Raw genomic sequence first — 24,252 nt, 5'->3', positions numbered from 1 at the left:
ACCCAGCATTATGTCAGTTTTTAAAAACACTTTGTGCTTTAAAATGATTTGTAGTATCTTTTTCTCTTTCTCCTGTTTACAAGACTTTTAGGAGTCAGACTTGTGTATTTGAATTTTGGCTCTTTCATTAACAATGTGACCTTAGGTGGATTTCTTAACTATCTCTTTAAGCCTCAGTTTCCTCCCCTCCATAATAAGGCCAGTAATTTCCACTTCACAGGGTGCTTGTGAACATCATTATAATGTATGTAAAGCACTTACCAGGGTGTCTAGTAAAAGTAGGTGTTCAGTAAGTACCGTTGATTTTAAATTAGAGTAGTATTCACCAAGACTAACCTATGCAAAGTGCGTGCGTTTGAGGTCCACTGGGGACACATTTCCACCAGCAGGAAACTTTTCTGGCACCGACCTTTGAGAGCAGGCTCATTGTTGAGTGTTGACTCATGGCTGTGCGGCCAGCTCAGCAGTGGGAGAGAATTCTCTGGATTCTCTAAATTGCTGCCATCCCAGCCCACACCATGGACCTTCAGATCTTCAGCAGAGAACAGAATAAGGAGACCTACCAGAAAGGAGACAAGATTATTCCAGCAACCATGGGACTAGTCCCTTCGGACCTGACCAGCCTGGGGCAACGCAACTCAGGGTTAGTGCAAGTGTGGCCGCGTTGGGGTTTCTGAATTTGGGGCTTAGGGGGAGGTGGTGGGCAAGCCCAAGGGCTGTGAAGTCTGGGTCAGGCACCCAGTTATATAACCTTCTGGGTCCAGAGTTTTCTACTGAAGCAAAGAACCAGAATAGCCGAGCAGCATCAAACCAAAAAAAAAAAAATCTCAAGGCTGTTTGTTTAGTTGTGTTTCCCCAAAAAGGACGGCGTGAAGTTATACCGCACTTACACAGAGACAATGGGTTGCCAGCCACACCCCAAGCATTTTATATTTATTATTAGTTCATTTCCTAGCTTAATATCCCTCTGAGGAAGTTAGGTATCAAAAAAGTCCTTTCCTACCCTACCCCACGCACACACCACTTTGTTTGGGAGAGATAGATAAAAATCCTGAATTTATTATGCAGTGATTGCTTCCAGTGAATATTCAATCTAGAACTGGACACGATGGTCCTGTGTGCATGCCATTTTTTATAAGAAGCAATTTTAATATTTGAAATTGCAAAAATAAGATATCAATTTGTAATCACCAACACCTCTGTTCAAAGTCCTTCTGAATTCATTGCAACTATTCACATTAATATCATTAATGCAATGATCTGAGCAGCCCTACCTGACACATACATGGGGTCCCTTTTCAGAGGTCCCAGAAATCTAGTCCACTGCCAGGCCTGGATGATGCAGAGGCAGGTTTTCTGCACCAATTCATGTCTGTTTATGTTACTATGTCCAGATATTCTCTCCTATTGTTTTCCTAGGTCTCCATATGGTTGCTACTGTAATTTTGATATTTTTATTAACCCATGCCCTCTTCTGATGAACATAAAAATATCATATCCACAGAGATTCTGTTATGCTCTTCCAGGGACATGCCCACCTTTCCAGAATGAGCATCCTGGGTCTTGAACACCAAGGCAACAAAGCCAAGGTCACAGCCCCAGCCCTGTGTGAGCCAGTTGTCTTAGCCCTGCTCCAATTGAGCTCCAAAACGTGGCCTGTGTGCTCCCAGATGGATGCCTTATGTCAGAAGTTACCCTAGACAAGGGAGAAATGGATAGGGGTGATTTAACCACCTTCAATGGGGGAGAGGGAGCTCAAATTGCCTTTTACTACTGTATATGATTATTCATTCATATTCCAAAATGGAAAAGCAAATTCATTTGAGGACTGTGTGTATATCATTCTTTAGGTCAACATACCTATTTATTCAACAAGCTCTAGGTTAAGTTATATGTTAGTGGCTAGATTCTGTGTTAAGACACAGCATGAGCCTTCAATGAAATCATAAGAACACAAGCTGGGGGAGGGGAAGGAAGGAAAGAGGGTTGGCTCTCCCTGAGCAGATCAGAAAAAACTCCTGGAGGAAGAGCGTCTAAGCTGGAATTTAGAAATGAGTGTGAGGTTGCCAGGCAGACAGAGTGGAGGTAGGCGGGCAGGTGGGAACTACCTGAGCCAAGGCATGGAGGCACAAAGTGCAGGGTAAGTTTAAAGAATAGTGAGCAGCTAGCCATTCCTGGGGTACACATTCTGCAGGAGTTTGGTCAGGAAATGACAACGATGATGCTGGGCATATGCAGGTTTGGTTATGGTTCCATTTATACAACAAATGTTTATTGAGTTCTTACTGAACATGGGGATTTAGACCAGAAGCCAGGAGCTTAGGGTAAGAGAGGAGATAAGACATGATTCTGCAGAACTGCATCATAAAGTAAGATACTTTCCAGAGGGAGGAAGACAGTAGAGGAGTACTTCGTTCATTGGTGGTTATCAAAAACAATGGATTGAGTACTAAATGAACACCACCAACATGAATGATAACAAGACGTGTGCCTTGCACTGAAGGAGCTGGCAGTTTAGTGGAGTAAACAGACATGTACATAGAACATTATATCATAATATATTCAGTAATCAACATAATAGCATTTATTAACAGCTTACTAAATTCCAGACACTGGTCTAAGTGCTTTATATTAATTATCTTTATCCATCTTCACACAATAAGTAGGTATGATTATTGTCTACATTTCACAAATGGCAAAGTCAGGGCCAGAGAAGTTATTAACTTGCTTAATCAAGGTCCTTCAGCTAAGGTTAAAATCCAGGCAATTGACTCCTCATTCTTAACCATCGCTCCAGAGAACTGTAGAAGAATTGAAAAGAAATATAAGCCAGCCTGAAGGCAGGGGGAAAAGACTAATCCTCCCTCTCCACTGGTAGTTATGTTCTCTCTGAGGTCTCCAGGAAATATAGAGATCACTTATAGAGTTGTAGAAAGCTACCAAACTCATTGTACTTACCAGATTGTGTAATTTCTAGAGTTAAAGCTCAAAAGAGTAAACTTTTCCCCCAAAGTTCACCTAGGTTACATTTCTCATTCAAATTTTTGTAATTTTCCAATCCCTTCTATGCCCGTAAATACCAAATCTCATTGAATGTTTCTAGGGTCTTTTCAAGAAAAGTATAAAGTTTACAGGAAAGCTTCTAATATTTATTTTCAGGGGATTTTTCTTGTGGGCTCCCAGCATTTTATGTTTATCTAATACCTTTTGAATAGCACTGTGAAAATTCCTGGTTGGATTTGTATACTACTAATTCATAATGTATCAATGCCAATGTCCTATTTACAGGACAATGAAACTATGATTATATTTCGCACCCAAATGACTGTAACCTTTCCAACTGTCACCTAATTCAGCCCCCTCCATCTTCATAACCACTATGGACATTGGATTGGCAAATAACAAAAAGGGGAGAGTTGTAAGACGTTAAGTCATAACTCTAATGATCTTATAAAACCTCATCATAGATAGGTGGCAAAAGAGCTACAGGAGTGCAGAATGTCGAAGGTGACCTTATTCTTAAAGAAGGAAGTCCAAGATGGGGAGATTTGTGTCAGTTGGGATAGCATTTATCTGTATGTACCAGAATCCAACTAGAGCAACCTAGGCAAACAAAGGGCATTTCTCTTATTGTATAACCAGAACCCAGGCCAGGGCAGATGCCAGCAACCTTTGGGGCTCTTTCATTTTTCCTGTTCTGCTGTTATCTTTGCAAGATTACCGGTATACTTTCAGGCATCAAGCCATATTCAAGACAATAAGAAGGGTAAAGGGCAGAAGGTAAAAGGGGTAAGTTAGGGAGCTCTGACCACTTTGAAAAAGTTTCCCAGAATCCAGACCCTGCAACTTCTGTTTAAATCTCATTGGCCAGATGTGGGTCACATGACCTCCACTAGCTGCAAGGGAGTCAGAGCAAATCACTGTATTACCTCAGCACATGTCACCCCAAGCAAAGCAGGGTTTTGATAGTAGGAAAAATGGAGAGCATGCACTTTGGTTTGGCAGGTAGTGATGGCTGCAAAATTAACTTGACGTTTTCCAATTAAAAAGAGAGAGGAAAAGAGACATGAGCAGAGGAAGAGTAGTCAAAACAGATTTTAAAACCCCAAGAAATACACCCATTTGAATAAAGCCAAGCCAAGTTTATCTAAGTATTTCCCTTTCAAGTTACTTAGATAATCCATGGTTCTAAATCTTAAGGAATGAACAGGGGTTAGAAAGTTTTGGAGAGGGCAAAGCATTCCCAGCTAAGGCCTCAAAGGTTGAAACATTTTGTGGGGGGATTACTATCCATTCCCTGTTTCCAGAAAATAAATTGCAAAGTAAGGAATATCAGGAGCCAGGTTATAGAAGGCTTGTATAAATGCTTTAAAAAAGTATTTATCTGGTACAGAATGAAGAGTCACTGAAATGTATGAGGCCAGGAGGGACTGAGGCAGACCTGCATTTTGGATAACTCCTGTCTAGTGACTGCATGTAGGATGGAATCAAGAAGATAAAGCTAGAGAAGAGGATAGGCCTGTTTGCTAAGCTTTACCAATCATAGTTCTCATTTCTCTCTGGGGAAAATAGAAGTACTGATTTTAAACAATCAGTTTTGGACCTTTAGGGGTGCTGGTGGACACACCATGCATCCTGCTCTCTCTGAGGCCCTGTGAATAATTCCCAAAGACTCGTGCATGCGAGGGCTTCTCCCAGTGTCCTTCTGAATCAGAACATGTTGGGTATGTTTGTGCTGACATTTTTGAGAAAGCTGTTGCTTTGGATTAGTCAGAATCATAAATGGTCAATAAAGCTCAAAAAGGTGTGGAGAGTGCGTGTCATCATAGCCCTCCTATGCCTGGAGCGCAGGGTAGCCTCCAAATCCTTCCTTAAAAAGCAGGCATTAATCAGGCTTGTAGCCGTGACTCTCGAATGCCCAGAATGGTCTGAATGGTGACCAGCCTGCATGTGGCTCTAAGCTCTCTCCTTTTGTCTCTTGAACACAGGTTCTACGAGCACAGAAGGAGTTCTGTGGTGCTCAACTTACCTGGACTTGAGGTGTTCCCTGGGGACCTTCTGGTGTCAGATGGAGCTGCTGATTACCTGTGCCACCCACTTCTGCTGCTGAATTCAGGTCCTGTCCTTCAGCATACTTATATCCCATACCTGCTATGAGAAAGATATTGTAATGAGCAAGGGGGATTTTCAAAATATTTAATGATCAGTACAACATGTGCACTGACAAGTGAAAATAGATCTCTCACCAAATTAGGACAGGCGTCAGCCATGAATTACTGGAACCAGCTGAATATCATTCTGGTATCAGCCATTCCACTTACAGATGGATCGGGTATGGGCCTTCTCTCAAAAGGTCCTCTTGTGAAATAATTCGCCCCAGGTCCAGTGATGGTCACCATCTGGGGGCTGAATGCTCTCTCTGGGTTGGTGGGCAGCTTCTCTATCATTGCTGTGTTGCTGGCTGGGCACACAACCAAAATCACAGCCCCCACCCTGCTCCTGGGCTTCCAAACAGGGTGGTACCATGTGGAGACAGAGTCCTGGTAACAGCAGATTACTGTTAGGGGAGATTAGAGGGAGGCAGCCTTAAGGGTAATCTGCATTTTGAACTCAGCTGGGAAAGAAAAGACAGTTCCCATGATTCTGAGGGGAGCTTTTGTGATCTAAAAGGAGATTTAAGGATTACCCATCCTGGTAGTTGTTAGACTGGTTTTGTTCTTAACAGAGTCCCTTTTACATAAGAATTCTCACTTGGAAATCTAGCCTGTAAAACAGATCCAGGCAGAGTTGCAATACCTATAAGTGGGGTGGGTCCCAAAGCCTCACCTCCAAGGCACCCCCAGGATCCAAGGATAACCAGCAACTCAGCTGGAAAACCATCCAGCTCATTCCTCACTCACATATGTGCAAAGCGAGACCCAGAAAGTAGTAGCGACGCAGCATGGTACCAGCGGGTTTGTGTCAGAGGAATGGAGTCTAGGCTCCTGACTGCTAGTCCTGCGTGCTCCCCGGCAGCCTGCATCAGCCACCCATTATTTGGAACCCAGAAGCCACCAGTAAATACATCATAGTCCTTCACTCTTTATAGGTTCCTTTCTCATCTAATGTCTTATATAACACAGCCATCCAAATAAACGTCTACCATCTCCTGTGATACAGTCACCCAAATGAACAAACAAGAGGGATAAAGTGACTTACTCAAGGACAGGCCCCTAGAAACTAGAGCTAGCTCTAAACACAGCATAACCTTAATAGAAGCTAGTACTTGTTCCATGAGACTTTGCAAATGCTCTAAACTGGTTAGCAACTAAAGCAGTGTCTCCCCAAGGCTGGCCAGACCAGCAGCTTCAGCATTGCCTGGGAAATTGTAAAAATGCAGATTCTGGGGCCCTGCTCCAGACCTCCTGAATTAGAAATTCTGGGGACAGAGCTGAGTAATCTGTTTTTTAACAAGCCCTCCGGTGATTCTGATGCCACCTAAAATTTGAAAACTGCTATGCTAAGAATCAGGTTGTAACTTCTGCATCATGCTTCTAAATGACCTAGTTGTTCTTTGTTGTGTGCCATCACATAGTAAAGGTTAGGCAACATTCTCCAGCATACGCCTCCATGCCCTCTTCTCAGGAGTTCAGAACAGGGATCTTGAGTCCCCAAGTCATGATCCAGTGCAGTGTTGCTTAAGCTTTGGGGTGCACATTGAGTTACCCTGACTTATTGTTGAAACAGAGATTCTGAGCCAGCAAATCTTAATTAATACAAATAATAAAAGATTGAGGAGGCAATAAAGACCCATTTAAATCTTCTTAATATTTGTGACCCTTTCCCAAGACCCCCAAAGTTAGAAGAGCAGAGGAGGAAAATTTGTTAAGACCAGAGACCCCAATTGCTGTTCAAATTGGACACAGTTTACCACCAGGCATTTGAGGGCTACGAGTAGTAAAGCAGATTTATCCTTAAAGGAGATTCCACCCAAGCTCTCCTTTTAAAAGATTAATAAGGTTGTCAGTTGGACAGGTGCCTTCCGGGGTTCCAATAGGAAAAGTCCCTTGAGCACACCCTTTGTAGTAAAGGCCCGCTGGTAATTGCCTCCATCTGAAGTATTATGCAGAGTCCCCTGATGAACTGAACAGAAAGAGAGACAAACCTATACGACATCTATTTTGTATACTGAGTCATCCAAGCACCTCACCTAAACCTAAGAGAGGGTTCCCAACTTTTTCTGGGTAACATTACCAATTTATGCAAATGACATAAAAATCAGGAGTCCAAATCTCATCTCCTAACTTCCTGATGATCAAAAACAGGAATGTGTTATTGAACAATGACTTTTTTCTCAACTCAGAGCAACTCCTAAGGACTACTTGGATGGTGGCTAATAGCAACAATAAACCCCAATGTGAAGGTTGGTGATGTGTTGATGTTCCTATTTCGGAAGTCTGCATTTAACCACACCTGGGGATTATCAGGTGCACACAGTCGCCGAGTCTCAAGTTTGGTCTGGAAGAGTTTCTGGTGGAACAGTGTAAAAACGAAGTCCTTTCAGTCCCAAAGTTCTGTGACTCTCTGTCTTAAATAAATTATTCGACATCTTTATTACATTTCATAGATTTTTTTTCCCCCCTGAGTGATAAAGAAAAGGAGGCGGAAAAATACTCTAGTCAAGAAATAGGCCAATATTACCTTCAGGTAGCAAAGGAATACCAACTTTTAGGTTGCAACATCACTTCCTTCACTCATCTGCATAAATATAAATATTCATTCTGTGCATTCTCAGGAGAAGGGGAGTTAGAGCAGGATGAACTCCTTTTGGCTCATTTGAAAAAGCAGGTTTTGTAAAGCACTGTAGTCACTAGTTACTCAAAGTCCTAATATACTTTCTTTCATTTCACCCACCAGAGTCCAAAAAGCCACGATGGCCTTTCTCCAGGAGAGGAGCGGTGAGTTCTGTGCATTGTCATTTTTGTTTCAATTAAGTCTCCTGTAGCTAAGGAAGCAAGAAGTGGCTGAAGAGCCCCTTTATCTTCTCATGATGGCAGATGGCATGTGAAGTTTAAATTATATCATCACATTCATAGTAGCAACTACAGAACATGCCAAATAAGGCCATTTTGTGCAGCAAAACAGTGCTAATTGCCAGTGGTGCATGAGTTCTGCAAAAAAACAAAGCAATCAGAATACTGTGATGCTTTACAACTCTAAATCTATAACTTGATGCAGCTTCTGAAACAGCTCACTCGATAAAGTCAGCTTGAACAGGGTTCGCCCCACTTTGCAGTCAGTGCTGTACTTATTGGGAACGTTGAAAAATTAAAGAGCTATTACAGAAACAGATTCCACAAATACACTTCTATTTCTGGGAAAACCAGTTGGATTATTCCTCGCGTGTGTTTTTTTAATTCATTCTTGCTAGCATCAATTATGAAAGAGTCATAAATTAATATCAGTGGTCCCTGATTCTTCACTGCCTATGACAAGGGCTGGCCACAGTGCAGTCCTTCCTTCAGGCATGCTGGGGGTAGAGAGAAGGAGCCTTCCTGACTACAACCTGGCTCCTGTTTTTGTAGGAAGGGGAGGGACTGACTCTGTTCTCCCAGCAATACCAGTTGCAATACCATTTTTAAGTACCGTAACTAAATTAAAAGCTCTCTGACGTTCCAATCCAGCTGCTCCACTTACTATTCTGTGACCTTGGCCAAACAAATCAACCTCCCTCAGCTTCAGGTCCTTCCCTGTGAAAGCTGAGGTCACAGTGCCAGCCCCTGGGGTGGCTGTGATCAAATAATACATGTGGGGCTTACTCCAGAGCTGGGCACATTTTAAACACTCAATCAATATTGACCATATTATTGGTAGTTTTATTTGTAATTAAGGTTTGGAAAACTACTTATTCTCATAATCAAGTACCTGAGTGACTTACACATTATTTTTACAAGCATAAAAAATTTGTATGAATGTCTCAGTCAGCTCCAGCTGCTATAACAAAATACCACAGACTAGGCGGTTTAAACAACCAATAATTACTTCTCACAGTTCTGGAGGCCGAGAAGCCCAGGATCAGGGGGCCAGCGTGGTAGGAGTTTTGGCGAGAACTCTCTTCCTAACTTCTAGATGGTCACCTTCTCGCTCTGTCCTCCATAATGGAGACAGAGCTCCAGGGTCTCCTCCTCCTCACTAACCTCATGAATGGGGTAGTGTCCTTATAAGCCCTCCTGACATCATCTAAACCTACTTACTTCCCAAAGATTCTATCTCCAAATACCATCCCTTTGGGGGGTTAGGGCTTTAACATATGAATTTGGGGGAATGGGCAAAAACAATCAACCATAGAGACAGTCTAAACATTACAAGGTAGTAAAATTTTAACACCATCGTGAGGAAGCCTGTTTCTCACCATTCAGTCTCATTTTGCCCCTCCTTAGGGACCTGGTTTGGCTTTTCCTGGCAGGCCTGAGGCAGGGCCTGTGGTACAAGCTTCCCTGGGCTCCTTCTCATTCAGATGGAGGCAGGGCCGGTTACCAGCCAGGTCCGGGCTCTCAAGAGAAGGGGACTGTCCCACCAGCTCTCCTGGGGGCTCATCCAGAGCAGGAAAGCTCTCAGGGCTGCCTGGGACACAGAATGTGCTTCCCATAGGGATGACCTACCTAAGGAAGGGATGCTCTTACACGCTGTCATAAATGTATTTTTCTCCACGAAGAAACAATTCGTTCCACATGTTGGGTGACTGTTTGTGCCCAACGCTGGGCTAGGCTTCTCAAATGTGGAGGTGCCCATTATCAGCTCATAACTGAGAGGGTCAGACTGACGTGTGAATTGGTGGGGAGGGAGTGATAAACGACTTGCACAGCGTTGGCCCGGGGTAGGCGGCGGTGGAGATACACAAAGGCGGATTCATCGGTGGGATGGCACAGTGACTCGGCAAATGCTCTCAGTCACCAAGGGAAATTCACACCTCGAAGGCTCGCTCTCATAAGGACGCAGGATCTGGGCTCCTTCCAATCAATGTATCTACTTGGCCCTTCATCCTTTCAGCCGTATTTATCACGTAATTCATCTCCATATAAGGGCTAATCCACATAAATGTAGCAAACATGCTCCTAAATTATAATGTATTTTTCTGACCTATTACGCATTTTCCCTTTTCTTACCTTTCTTCTCTTCTTCCTTTCTAATGAATATTAGTAATAAAAGCAAACAGATATACTGTTTAGCACGTCATTGGGCTCTGTTTCTGTTTATGCGTGTTCCTCTTCATGCATGTCATAGTTTACACGCGGCAACTCACTAATCCTCGCAACAGCCCAGCAAGGCAGGTGACATTATTACGCCCATTTTACAAATGGAGAAACTGAGGTTCAGAGAGGTTGAATAGCTTGCCTGAGGTCACACAGCTTATAAGCGGCAGAGCGTTGATTGGTCCCCAGGAGTCCCAGGCCCTTTGGCTCTGAGTCTGTTTTAGCCCCGACATTGAATTGTTGCTGCAAATGTGTGGCTCCACAACCAGATCTGGACACTCCCGCCTCCTCCCTCTCATCAGAGCTCTCATGGGCCTTGTCTGTTCTCACAGATTCAAGGCCATCTCTTTGTCAGCCACCCTAAAAAGTATATATTCACATTCACACATCGCATATATTCATTTTGCTCCAGTTCCACGCCATCGGTCCCTACTGAAAATGTCCATTCCACCCACCTCTTTGTTATTAACTTTGAGACTCCAGAATTAAGTTCAGTTCTTACTCTTTATGCTCTGTATCCTCTGAAATACCCTTCAAACTCTTCTCCTGGCCTCTCCTTGCTAATGCCACCAGATTGGAAGCAACAAGGCTTCCAACAGTGGGTCCATTACTCTAAAGAGTTCATGTGATCTCTGAAAAGACTGTCCCCTCCTTTCTCACTGGTATATCCACTGGTCAGGAGGTGAGTCAGACCCATGGAAAGCCACAGCGAGTGCCCTGCAAGGCAGGGGCTGGTGCCCACTTTCCCACAGCTCCAAAGCTGCTCCCATTGTCTCGGCTCCTTTCTTTTCCAACAGGCTGCTGACTTTTTATTTCCACAACATGCAGTTACTATGGTTTCAGACATCAACAAAAGGCATATGTCCCAATTGCTGTAGGCAGTCCCCAACCCTCTCCAAGATTTCTTTGCTTCTGGGGAAGTTAATGAGTCTCTAATAGGTTTTCTCTGTCAGTGCCATAACCCTAAAGAGAAGCCAGCCACAGCCTTCAGCACATTCTGAAACTGTGACTGGGTCTCTCCTGCTCATTAACAGAAAGTTGAATAACTTCCACCAAACTGCCTTAGATCTGTGCCAACATCGTGACCCTGAGGCAACAGAACAAGTTGAAAACTTATTTGTGATAAACACTCATTTGAAATGCAGCCAAGTGTCCCTTAGGAAGCCTTACACTTCATTTGACAGTTTCTTCCTGGGACAGGTGGTAAAATGAATGTTTTTAAGTAGATAATTTATGATGTTGCAGCAGAGTATTTAATGAGTCAAAAAAAACTCACAATACACTAAGTTTAGAAAGCAAGCTACCAAAGGATGTGCAAATATGACACCATTAAAGATTAATTATAAATACAATCAGAAGAAGGTTTTCAGTGCTTATCTGGGGGTAAAGATTACAGGTAACTTTGATTTTCTTTGTGTTTTTCTTTGTTTCTCAAATTTCCTGCAATAACCACATATTACCTTGTAAGCAGATTTTTTTAACTAGTATTATTAAAAATAAAAATGATAACAAAAATAAATGGGTGGTTTCATCCGAAGGAAACTGGTTTCCAGCATATCCTAATATTCTTTAGCAGTGAATTATCACGTTGGGCAGTTCCTTGAACACTCTGGGCTTTACCCAGTCATCTGCTAACCGAGGGGTGGAACTAAAACATCCAGGTACCTTCTGATGCTAAAGTCCTATAATCCTGTGTTTGGAAAGGTTAGAACTGTGAAAGACATTGTATCATCCCACAGGGTGGGTGTGAGGCCTGGAGCTCATCTATTTCCTATATAACTGTTGCAAGCCTTGGATTATTTTTTTTTTCCATTAATAAAATGAGAGGTTTGGATCAGACACCCTCAGCAGCCTCTGTCCTCCAGACCTCACATTCTGTGGACCCATGGGTCAGACTATGGTTGGGAAATGACTTTGCAACTGATAGTGGCTTCTAGACAACATGTGCAGCCTGTTCTCATGCATGTTAGAGAATGAAAGTAGGGAAGATGCTGAGGCTTCTGAAGTCATGTCCTTGAAGAATTCGTGTTTGCAAATTCTGTTTCTACCCATTTTTTAAGCAGGGCAAAGACAAACACAAGCACGCGTCTGATCTGGAGAAGTGCCTCTCCTCTGTGAAGATTGCAGACTTCAGGGGCTATGAGTTCCACAGCCTTAAGGTATCGCACCAGTTGCTTACTGAGTGATATGGCTTTTTTCCTTCGTTTAGTTATTACTTTGTTGCCTTTGTTCCTATAACAGCAAAGTACAGGAGAGGAGCACAGAGCTGGGCGGAATCAGGTCTGCTCGCTAATGCACACGGAAACCTCAGGAAGGCGTTTCATCTCAACTAGAACAATGGATGCCAGAGGCCTGTGCAAAAGTTAACAGTGGTGTTACTCTTACTCACCTCAGGGCCTCAATTTCCTCTTTTGAAAAATAACTTGCTTTTGATAAGACCATTTAAATGTCTCTATAAACTTTAAAACTCTCATTTTATGTAATTCATTTCAACAAGCTGTAGCAGGGAAGCCTGGAACAGACTTCCCAGCTCTGGGTTTAGGGTTCTTTGAGGTTTTTTGCAATAGACTGAAAAAGGCTCATGAAATTCCCAAGCATAATGCAAAACGACATCAAGTTGATTTCCTTTTTACTTAAAATAAAATAATGTATGTCATGCATCCCAAAACCATACAGAGAGAACCGTGGTTTGGGCAGCTTGAGGAGCCACTGCCGAGAAGGATGCCGGGGCCTGAGCAGGAAAGCATGGTTCCGTGGATGCGCGTGTGCTCTTGACATACTTAGTGCAAGTCAAAGCAAATGGTGAACAGGTCGACCCATCGAGGTGGAAATGTTTCATTCCTTTTTTCCTCCCATTTGCAGGGTAAGACCTGGAATGAAGTCGTGGAAACACATCGAAAGCTTCCTACTGATCAATTAGACTTGAGAAAGCAGCAAGAGGCCGTGTGGGAACTGTTCACAAGCGAATGCACTTATTTCTTGGACCATTTATTAGTTCTTAAGATGGTAATGCTGGGCCTCATTTTTGTAGGAGATGGAAACTTGGTTGGATTTAGGGAGATTTGTTATCCCCTTTCACACAGAAAAAAAAAAAGTTGGGAGGTGGAGATGCCCCTCTTTTAGGCAATCTTAAGAAAAAACTTTTTAAAATATATCTTTATTGATTTCAGAGAGAGGAAAAGAGAGGGAGAGAGAGATAGAAATATCAATGATGAGAGGAAGGCATTGATCGGCTGCCTTCTGCACGCCCCCAACCCGGGATGTGCCCTGACTGGGAACTGAACCAAGATCTCCTGGTCCATGCTCAACTGCTGAGCCATGCCGGCCAGGCAATCTTAAGAAGATTTTACCTACTTTTTATCTACTACTTGTTTGTCTCTTCGTTCTTAAACATAACCTCTCAGGATTGGGGAGTTCTGAGTAAACTAGTCCAGATCTCTGTCTGATGTCTGAATCTCCTCTGCCCATTCTTACCCTGTGTTTACACACTCCTGGAGTCAGAGGGCTCACAGTCACCCTCCAGGCACCCACTTCCCCAGCTCTTGCTCCCTCGTGAGCAGAGCCAGGAGCATGCCTTTTATCAGCTGTAGGGCCACAGTCATGAATTCCTGGGCAGCCATCCACATGTAACACAGTGGGGGCGGAAGACAGATTATATTTGTGACATCTGCCAGGTAAATGGTGTCCTGAGGTTGTGCAGTGCCACATCCCTGATCTGGTGAGGCTCTGAGCAGATTATCCTAAAGAAGAACCACAGGGCAAGGATGACAAGGGAGCCATTGCCTTCCAAGACCACAGGGGAGGGAGAGCCGTATTGCTCCCAAGCTTGCCTCTGCCCATGAGCACTTTTGAATCCTACCTTCTCTCTTACACAGGAAAAAGCACTGCGTAAAAAAGCACTTACGGAGACCCAAGTTCAAATCCTGGATCTGCTTCTGACTTGTCATGTGACCTTAAAAAAGTCTAGTCTTCCATTTCCTAAACCATGGGTTGGGAAACATTCTCTATAAAGGTCCAGATAGTAAATACAAGGTGGGGCAAAAGTAGGTTTACAGTTGTTCATGTGGAAAATAATACAATAATTAATAAATAATAATACAAGAATAAATTCTGTGTCTGGCATACTCACAACTGTAAACTTACTTTTGCCCACCCCTGTATTTTAGGCTTTGCAGACTATGTGGCCTTCGTTACAGTTACTCAGCTCTCTGTTGCAGTGCAAAAGATGCCATGGGTAATTTATAAAGGAATGTACATAGCTGTGTTACAACCAAGCATTAGTTATGAAAACAGCAGGCCTAGTTTATCCCACAGGCTGTCCTGAGCTATAAAAGAGGGATGACACTACCATTTCTGGCTGCCTCATAGCATCTGAGCATGGTGAGCATCTGATCAGTTTCCTTTGAAACCTATCAAGTGACATACTAATGTCAGTTATTATTTTTTTTTAAGTAATGTTTATTGTCATCACAGCATTGAATAACAACAAAATTTAAACCACTAAGAGACTCTGAGAAAATGGAAACTAGGGAGTATATCCTTAGGATACAGAAAACTAGCTTAAATAATGCAGGAATTTACAGCCCATGTCAAGTCCAGAGTTGGGAGAGATTTCAAGATTGGTTTGATCAAGGAGCTTAAAACCCAGGACAAAATTTTTCTCCATTGTCATTCCTGCCTTCCATGGCATCAGCCTCATCTCACGGCTGGCCTCTGCTGTAGTCAGAGAATGGCTGTTTTCCCTAAGCCCATGGAAGGAGAGGGGAAAAAAGAGAAAGAGACGGGATCTATTTTCAACATTCATAGCATAAGTCTTGAATTTCTTTCTGATTGGACTGCCTAAGTCACGTGCCCACTTCTGAAGCAACTACTCCGGTAAGGAGGGAATGCTTATTTGGTTTAAGGCAATCAAGGCCCACCCCTGGGAGTAAGGTCTGCTTGCCACATGGCACATCAAGGCCTGGGGAAGAGATGATACTGAGATGATGTCAGGAAAAGGAGCATTGAACTGGGCGGTAACCAACAGCTCTTCCCTGCGGAGCACGAACCCCTGAGCCCTAACTCCATTGCCCTAAAAAACAGCACAGAACTTTCTATCCCACTGTTACCTGCACAAGCTTTTCGAGCTGGCATTTTCTGTTTAAAAAAACAAAACAATTTGAGTTTATTTGTTTTCCAGTGTCCTAGTACATTTAGAGTGTACATGTGTTTCCTTTTACACAATCAATATGAGTTGCCCAAAGTTTCTTGTAAATTAGAATTGACAATTAGTAAATTCAAATAGTAAAATGAATATACTGAAGTACTCAATGTTTTTTTAAGTTGGCAAAATTTTCAGTAAAGCAGAAAATAATCTTGTAGCAAAAAGACATTTTTTCTAAAATTTCCAAATTTATCTGTAGTAGTGACATCTGTTTCTTAATTATATGTTTCAAATGCTTGGATAATGACAGATTTCCAGACTACCAATACTAACTGTATGGATTTGGGGAAGTGCTTAGTCAGTGGTTCTCAAAGTGTGCTCCCCGGACCAACAGCATCAGAATCACTTGGGGATTTGTGAGAAAGGCCTGTTCTCAGACCCCATCAGAGACCTACTGAATCAGAAGCTCTGGGGGTAGAGCCCAATCTCTGGTTTAACGAGGCCTCTAGATGATTCTGAAGCAAGTTCAAGAACCATTCACTGCATGAATTAGGTAATATGGCAATGGACTTGGAGAAGCTTGGCATCTAAAGTCCAGTCTTTTTACACCTAAAATTCTTGAGATAATTGTTTCCCTCAAATGCTTTATCATGTTTAAGCAAAGCATTCTTATTTCAAGAAATTGATCTTTCTTTTGTATATAGGCTCAGGAAAGATTATCTGTGAGGATTGTAGTTCTTTCTTGACTTGCTGTAGAGTAGTCTCCTACTGTTTGAAAGTGTCAAACCAAGAAACAAGAGCATAAAGGCTTCCTAATGTTTTCATTAATATTTAATGCCTTTATCCAAATCCAGACATCTTACCAGTTACCAGATATTAACTCATGAATTCTCTATTTTTAATTTCCTAAAAGTAAAAGACATTTGGATCTTTTGCAGAGCAGGGTATAAATGAGAACTCAGCATGAATGTTGTTCTGGTCTCACACTAGTGCTGTTGGCAAGAAGAGGACCTGAGAGATTTCTTGACGCCGGGAGGCAGAGAAAGCCCATTTGAACAGATTATGTTCAGCAGGAATGTTGTTAGGGACCCCATTAGCAACAACAAAGTCCTGCAGAAGAGCACGTCTCCCATATGTTCTATGGGGCTTAAATGTCATTTGTATTTAAGAAAATTCTTAAACCTTGAAAATACTGATTTCTAAACTGTTTTGTAAAGGAGGTTTATGTTTAACATTCTTGAAAAGAGCAAGTTTCAAAACTGAAAAACAAAGTAATGTGCATTTTTTTTTTTTTTAAAGATCTTCATGAATACACTAAAATACCTTCAAACTTATGAATATCTTCTGGATGTGGATTTATGGAGGCTTTTTGCAAACCTGGAGGAGTTAAGTCAGGTGAGCCAAAGTAGAAAGACACCAGGAGACATGTTTTAAAATTCACCGGAGGGATCATGAAAATGCATGTTTTTCCTATTCTTGTGGCTTTATTCCACACTGAGATATAAAATATGGTTTGTTGTCCCCATATGATCTTATGGTCAGGAGGTCAGGTTAATAAGAAGGAAGGAAACCTAAACAGTCATTGACATCTTGCCAATAGATCGCAGATGTCAGCCTTCAGTAGCACTTTTCATTTTAGCTTGGCTGTTTAAGAAAGTAAACATATCCCCAAGATCTCCTTAACCTTCATAAATGTTTATTCTTAAATGAATATCCTTTACTCACATATTATAAATAAATAATACCTTTCCTCCAAAAAGGAAGAGAAGAGAGATTACAAAAAGAATTTATTTATAAAAAAACTTTTAAGTAAATATATATTGAAAAAGAAATAAATCTGAATTTTGCCAGGAGGTAAATTTGAAATGAGAAAGAGCTGTAGAATGATATTTGAAGTGCATCAAATATTTATTCCTTCCCCTGGATGTGCGCCTCCTCTTGTTTTCTCTCTCTCTGGCCCTAGACGAGCTTCGGTTTTGTGAGCAGTCTTTCTGCCATCATCAAGGACTACTTCGACGCTTCCGAGGCCTCACCATCGGTGGATTTCATTCCCGTGCTCAAGAAGGTAAAATCCTTCTGGGAGACCTGAGCTTCATGCAATAAATCCACCCCCTCCCAGAATAGCTGTTAATATCTACTTGACTTTTTGTTTTTGTTGTTCCTGGGAAAGTTCCACCAGCACCCTCTCCCACAAAGGAACCATCCTTTTCTCTGCCAATCAATGTTTTCAAAAATAACTTGCGGATTCTGTTTTCCCATTGTCACCTCTGCTGTGTGGGTTTTATTAACACAGAAATGTGCACACGTGGGAAAGCCATTTCCAAGTCGGTCTTTTAAAGATTTCAATTTAAAGCAATATTCATGGCAATAGTTTGTGTAGGCTAATTACATGGTTCAGTTGTTTTTCTAACAAAAGTGCCAGTCTTTCAAACCAAAAAAAAACCCAACCACACACAAAATAAACCTTCAAATCCATCAGCACCCTTAGTAGGACCTCTGCATCTGCAAGACAAAGAAAAGAGGAAAACCTGTAGCCCTGGTTTGTTAGATGCTATTTATTTCTTGAGTAAATATCGGAGCCTCTTCCCTACTTTTTTTACTTTGAGCTTTTTAATACAGTTTCTATCCTCGTTTAGCAAGATTTGACTTTTTACAATCCACTTTAAAAAGCATAGACTGAGATTTATTGAGCACTTACTAAGTGGTTATGTGTGGGGCCGATACCTTGTACAGAATCATGTGCAAAACCAGGCACACTCCTACTCGTTTTCAGTCTAGGGGAGGAGAAATTAATTCAATAATAATAGCAATTAAAACATCTAACTGAGGTCAATGCTGAGGAAAAAAGGAACATACATATTAAGAAGGAAAGCTTCCAGGCTGTGGCAGAGGGTGGGGTAGTAACAGGCAGGGAATTCTTCCTGGGGGCAGAGATGTTTGAGGTGAGACAGGAAGAAGGAGGAGCTGTTTAACAGGCAAAAAAAAAAAAAAAAAACAAGCAGAAAACTAGGTATAAAGTAGGGAGATCCTTATGTGAACTTTAAAACAGATTTGAATAAGAGAAACAAGAAAAAGAATGTCAAATGTTGGGAAGGAGCTAAATTCTTAGGCTCCCTCAATTTATTTAGAGTCAGAAAAATTTTTAATTTGGTTTTAAGCAAATAGCCTGGAGAAATACCAGCTTCTCATTAAAACACATAAGCTGCCTTAGTTTGTTCAGGCAAAGACAAAATATTGCAGACTGGCTGGTTTATAAACAACAAATTTATTTTTCACAGTTCTGGAGGGTGAAAGTCTGAGATTAGATGAGGGCTCTCTTCTTGTCAGACTTCTCTTTGTATCCTTATAAGAACATTAATCTCATTCATGAGGGCTCCACCTTCATGAATTAATCCTCTCCTGAAGGCCCCACTTCTTAATACCATCACTTTGGGGGTTGGGATTCAACATTTGAATTTGAGGGGGACACAGACATTCACACTATAGTGTAAGTGCGCCTATAGCCTACTAAAGCATGGGATATTAATAGACTATTTTATTTTTATTTATTTATTTATTTATTTATTTATTTATTTATTTATTTATTTATTTATGTCTATTGATTATAGAGAGAGGAAAGGAGAGGGAAAGAGATGGGAACATCAATGATGAGAGAGTCATTGATCAGCTGCCTCCTGCATGCCCTCTGGTGGGGATCAAGCCTGAAACCTGGGCATGTGCCCTGTCCGGGAATCAAACCTTGATCTCCTGGATCCTAGGTGGATGCTCAACCTCTGAGCCACTCCTGGCTGGGCTGGACTCTTTATTAAAGGTCTATAATACAGCCCTCATATGAATGTTTCATACTACAGGTGTGCAAAGATGGGTTACACAAATTCTTCCTAGATTTGAAAGGTCCTTTATCAGTCAGGTTCTATTCAGTTGCACCAGAGTTGTAGCACTCCCCAACTCTCAACAGCTTGGTTCTTCTCTCCCTTGTGCTCTACTTCTACTTTGTCACTGTCCTCTGTCTGGGACCCATGCTGCGGGAGCAGGCACAACCTGGAATGCTACCAGTTGCCATGGCAAAGACATAGGAGAGCGGGGCAGAGCACTCACTGACTCTTCAAGTTCTGCCTGAAGCAACACAGGGCAGGTCTGTTCACACGCTGTCAGCCAAGGGAAGTCACATGGCCACGCTGGCCTTCAGCAGAGTGGGTACACATAGTCCTCCCCAGGAAGGGGAGATAAGTGAACAGTAACAGCCTCACCAGAAGTTCACCAGAGGGGAGATTGGAATATTTTATATTCACTCATGAGCCATGTGAGCTAGTCTCTGAAAAGGAAACTGAGGCTTGAGAGGTTAGATCATTTGGCCAAGGTCATATAGCTGATAAATTGTGGAATCAGATTTTTAAGCCTGACCATATATGGTCTTAACAGTTGCCTCCTAGCAATGAAGTTTCTCAAGCATCTCAGTCCCTTTGCTCTCCAAGCTGCCAACACATGTCCCCTCCACCCCCCAAAATAAATTCACACTGTCTTTCAAATTACTCCTTGCTGGAGCAAAAACTTGACATTTCCCCCCACAGTGTTTTCTCCTCTGTCTTATAATAAAATACTTCTCTAGATTTTCGTTATCTCTGCCTTTATTGTTGTCACTTCTTTTAGTGACTTTTTTTTTAATATATCTTTATTGATTTCAGAGAAAGAAAGGGAGAGGGAGAGAGAGAGAGAAACATCAATGATGAGAGAGTCATTGATCGGCTGCCTCCTGCACGCCCCTGACCGGGGATCAAGCCCCCAACCCGGGCATGTGCCCTGACCGGAACCCGAACCCCGATAGCCTGGATCGTAAGTCGACACTCAACTGCTGAGCCACGCCCAGCTAGGCATGACTTTTTAGGCTGGGTCAGTTTTTGCTACTAAATGCAATTATAACATTACCAACAAGTCTGTCTTCCTTCTCTCATTCCATCACAGGATGACACTATTAGATATTCATTAATGGGACCCATTAGTGATTACGTTATTCAATCTATCAAGGAGTACATAGGCTTTGCAATGTGGTAGACACTGTGAGACCCTGAAGAGAATGTCTGCCAGTAAGGAGACAGAGCTTGTGAAGAGACAAGAATGACTCATACCCAAGAAAGACACTTAACTGAGACGCTGGCACCATGTGCGGTGTGCTCAGTTTGATCATTAGAGAAACATATACATACATTTGGAAGAGGTCCTCAAATTTGACTCTACCGTTTTAGAAGCCAGCAAGGGAGTTGAGTTCATGGATATTTTTGAGGAAGAGTTGATGAAAAGTTAAATATTATTACTGCCTATACCAGCTTCACATCAAACATGAGCCCTGACATCAAAGGCAGTGCTGGTTACCAGGTGCCATGCAGGGAGTGTAGACCTCAACACAGCACGGTTAGAGGCAGAGTAGGAAGGGGGGAAGGTGACTTACGGAGGAGTTAACTGTTTATTATGGGGATATGATTTTTTAAAGAATGTTTGCCTTCAGATAACCTACCCACACAGCCACAACCCCTGCTTGATAACGCGGACTCCTCCACTTTCCCCCGTTCCGGTTGGTGATGAACGTGCAGAGGAAGAGAAAGTCAGCCTGTGCCCCCCTCCGCTCCTCTCTTACAGTATTTCCAGGGGAGCCTCTGTCGGAGCCACCAGACCTACTGCCTGAACTACTCAGCCGCTGTCTTTTATCTTGAGAGCCTGAGGCAGAGAGATGACTTTGGAATTTATTTAAAAGTAAAGTACCATTTTCTTTTCTTTTATATTTTTCCTGAGATTCTTTGGGGTATAATAGGAATCATTATACCCAAGTTAAGCGGGAAAGAAAAAAAAATGATGAACAATACATTTTAACTACAAACCTGCTTTCCTCATAAATCCATCTTCCCCTGCATGCCGAGGAATTTTAAATTGTGCACATCTGGAAACGTTATATCATCTAACATCCCTCCTAAGATTTTAGCTGGAGATAAAATTGTGTTATTTGTTCATTGCTGTGTTTGCGAACAAAATTGGTATACTATAAGGAGAAAGCTAGAATAAGAAGCCAGGCTTTGTTTGTGACTCGAAGTTTGGCTCTTGTAGGGTTTGGTCCCAAGCAAGATTCTATTGCACAGGAGCTTAGAGAACAGTTTACATTATATTCTATGTGAATGGCATCCCCTGGAGCACATCATAGGGCACAATGAAAATGTTGCCCCTGAAATTGTAGCTATGGGTTCCAAAGCATTAGAGCGAGGAATTTCTAAGGACAGTGAGCATTTGCTAATTCTTTCCAGCCAACATGGAAAGAATTTTCCCTGAGTTCATCAGTCACTTTGACCCCTCTCTTGACATTTTTTTAGTATGAACTGTACCTTTTCAGTATAATACCAGATCCTTTTTATGATCCAGAGAAAATAGTCCAAGCCTTTTCATGAAACTAGCTCTTCCGGGCAGTTGCAAAAAGCCCCTTGCAGAGAGGATCACCTCAGAGGCATAGAGTAAAGGTAGCCGGGGCTCCCAAGGCTTACCTGTGGCCTGGATATGCCAGGAAGCCTGGGTGTGGCGGCTGAGAAAGGAGGAATAAGCTTGGGGGAGAGAGTTGGCCCTATTTTTGTAGCTTCAATTATTCAGTGTTTTCTTTGCTTCTCAAACTAAAAACCGAAAGCTCATTAGTTTTCCAGATGGACGAATAATCCTGTTACAAAAGTTTTCTCCGGAAGCTGATGGATTAGACTCCAATTCTGGCCCTCAAAGTGGGGAAAATCCAGTTCCATGTCTCTTTCTTCCAACCTCGGGCAGAGATTAATTTAACAAGGCTCAGCCATTTTCAAATAACTGTGGAAAATCCCATGTCAATTGTGACATAGAAGGGTGGTTTACATTTTTATATGAAATATACATAGCACCCAAAGATACTTAGGGATACACTATTGTAATGATAACATAAAATGCTTTTATAATGCATAATGTTTTACCAGGCACTTTCCCAAGCATCTCTTTTAATCCTTAGTACAAGACTATGGAATTGATTACATGGTCCCCATGTGTCCTTGAGGCTCAGAGAGGTTATATGATTTTTGCAAGGGCACATGGCCAATAGGTGGCAAAAAAGAACCTGGGTAAAGGTCTTCAGGAAAAAAAAAAAACCCACCCAAATGCTCTTTCCATTAAACTGTTTACAGCTCCTCAGGTCTATTTCCCATCTCCTGGGAACTATAAGCAGCATGAAACAAAGGTGAGAGCCAAGGAGAGACTGGGGGAATTAAAGATGAATCTGCCTCCCACAGCCCCATAGTACAAGACAAAAGCATCCTTGAGATAATTAATAATAATCTAATTATAATATATAATAAAAGTGATGATTATAATTATAATACACAATAAATAATAATAATAGTAAAGGCGACTGGTTCTCAAGGCCTTGCTATGATCTCTTTGTCTACACTGTATCCCTGTGGAATGTGATATTATCCCCATTTTTCAAGAGCTTAGGCAAATCAGGCAACTGGCTGAAACATATGGTTGTTTGGGGCAGAGGCAGGATTCAATTCAGACCTGTTTGGAGCTGATATAAGCAATGGCGTTGGAGAACTTAAATCTGAGTTGTGTCATGGGCTGCCTGGAATGGGGCTAGGAGTGCACTGGAATGAATTTACCCTCCACGTCAGGTGGGCTGGGTTTTATGAATGCCTGTGCGTTATACTGGTGCACATTGATGGGAGTAGAATTCTCCCTGCTCTTTCAGAGGCAGTTAAACTGATGCAAAGAAAGAGACTGGAACTTTGTACCAGGTCTCTCCATGAGGTTCTATTAACAATCACTAAGAACTCTATCAACCTTGGACTGACTGTTCGACACGTTCCAGGCACTATTCTGGCCCTTTGTATGGATTTTCTCATTGGAACCTCTCACCAAGCTGCCAAGGTAGTTATTCTTGTCACTCACATTTCACAGATGAGGTTTAAAGAGCTTAAATTTCCCCAAAGTCCAAGAATGCTGGCTGCCCCAGCCCAATGCTGCATCGCACCAGGACAGAGTTATGAGGAGAATGTTTTTATATGGGCCCCTCAATTCCTTTCACTGTTGCCCTAAATATATTGGATATTTATTATAAAACAAAGCCATCCTCCATTGATCTAAGCCTATCCATAAAAGAGCCTTTTATGTCCAATCTCTCTTGACAGAGATGTTCTTTTTCCCCCTAATGGATCTGAAAATTAAAACCAATAGAGATATGAAAGAAAAACTTATATGTACTTTTAGACTCATCAAATATCTTTTTTCTCTCTTCTGAGGCCTTCCGAAACACTAAAAGCTTTCAATATCCCTGCCTGGATCTTTGTTTCAATTATTTACCACTGGTGCTTCTTGCCTGATCGATGTCTGGGGGAAATCGGGTGTTTTCACAACTACTCTGGGTGCTGGCAGCCAGAGCTGTTTTCTATGGTGTGGAAATTTGGGGCAGTGGCCCAGTGCTGTGTTTTGAGGAAATACCGAACTGCTTCTGAGAAATCAGTTGCCGGAGCTCCCGACACCCGAGCTGGGATGCCGCCGCCCGCGAGTCAGCAGGGAGGCCAGGCCTGGGACCACAGACCCTTCTTTCCGTTCATTCCCACCCCTGGCCCTTCCACGTCGGCAGCCCCTGCTTCCTTCTCCATCCCTTCTAACTGAGGGACCGTTTCAAGTCCTATGAGAACAGGGGGGTGATCTAGTGCCTTCCACCGAGAGGACTCTGAAGTCCAGAGAAGGGAAGGGGTCCCTCAGGAAGCCTTGAAGCCTGGCCCCGCGAGCCGCCTGCACCCCATGCTCACCTCCCTGACCTGCCTTCTGTATGTAGGAAAGTGGAAGAGATTGTGTCCAGCTCTGGGTGTTTTCAGAAGA

At 42.4% G+C, this 24,252-nt stretch overlaps 1 protein-coding gene across 1 annotated transcript in view; it reads left to right on the top strand.

Moving 5' to 3' along the window:
- Positions 1-24,252, top strand: part of PLEKHG7 (pleckstrin homology and RhoGEF domain containing G7) — a 50,031-nt gene that overhangs the window by 9,140 nt on the left and 16,639 nt on the right. Inside the window, exons 3-9 of the mRNA XM_087813865.1 lie at positions 4,989-5,116; positions 7,897-7,937; positions 12,293-12,391; positions 13,095-13,238; positions 16,675-16,770; positions 17,339-17,440; positions 21,010-21,123. Coding sequence (XP_087669991.1) covers positions 4,989-5,116; positions 7,897-7,937; positions 12,293-12,391; positions 13,095-13,238; positions 16,675-16,770; positions 17,339-17,440; positions 21,010-21,123 — 724 coding nt within the window. The remainder of the gene's footprint in view (positions 1-4,988; positions 5,117-7,896; positions 7,938-12,292; positions 12,392-13,094; positions 13,239-16,674; positions 16,771-17,338; positions 17,441-21,009; positions 21,124-24,252) is intronic.

Source organism: Miniopterus natalensis, chromosome 2 (assembly GCF_054644295.1).
Source record: "Miniopterus natalensis isolate mMinNat1 chromosome 2, mMinNat1.hap1, whole genome shotgun sequence".
Classification (NCBI taxonomy): Eukaryota; Metazoa; Chordata; class Mammalia; order Chiroptera; family Miniopteridae; genus Miniopterus; species Miniopterus natalensis.
Note: the sequence above shows the minus strand (reverse complement) of the source record. Positions and strands in the feature narration are given on the sequence as shown.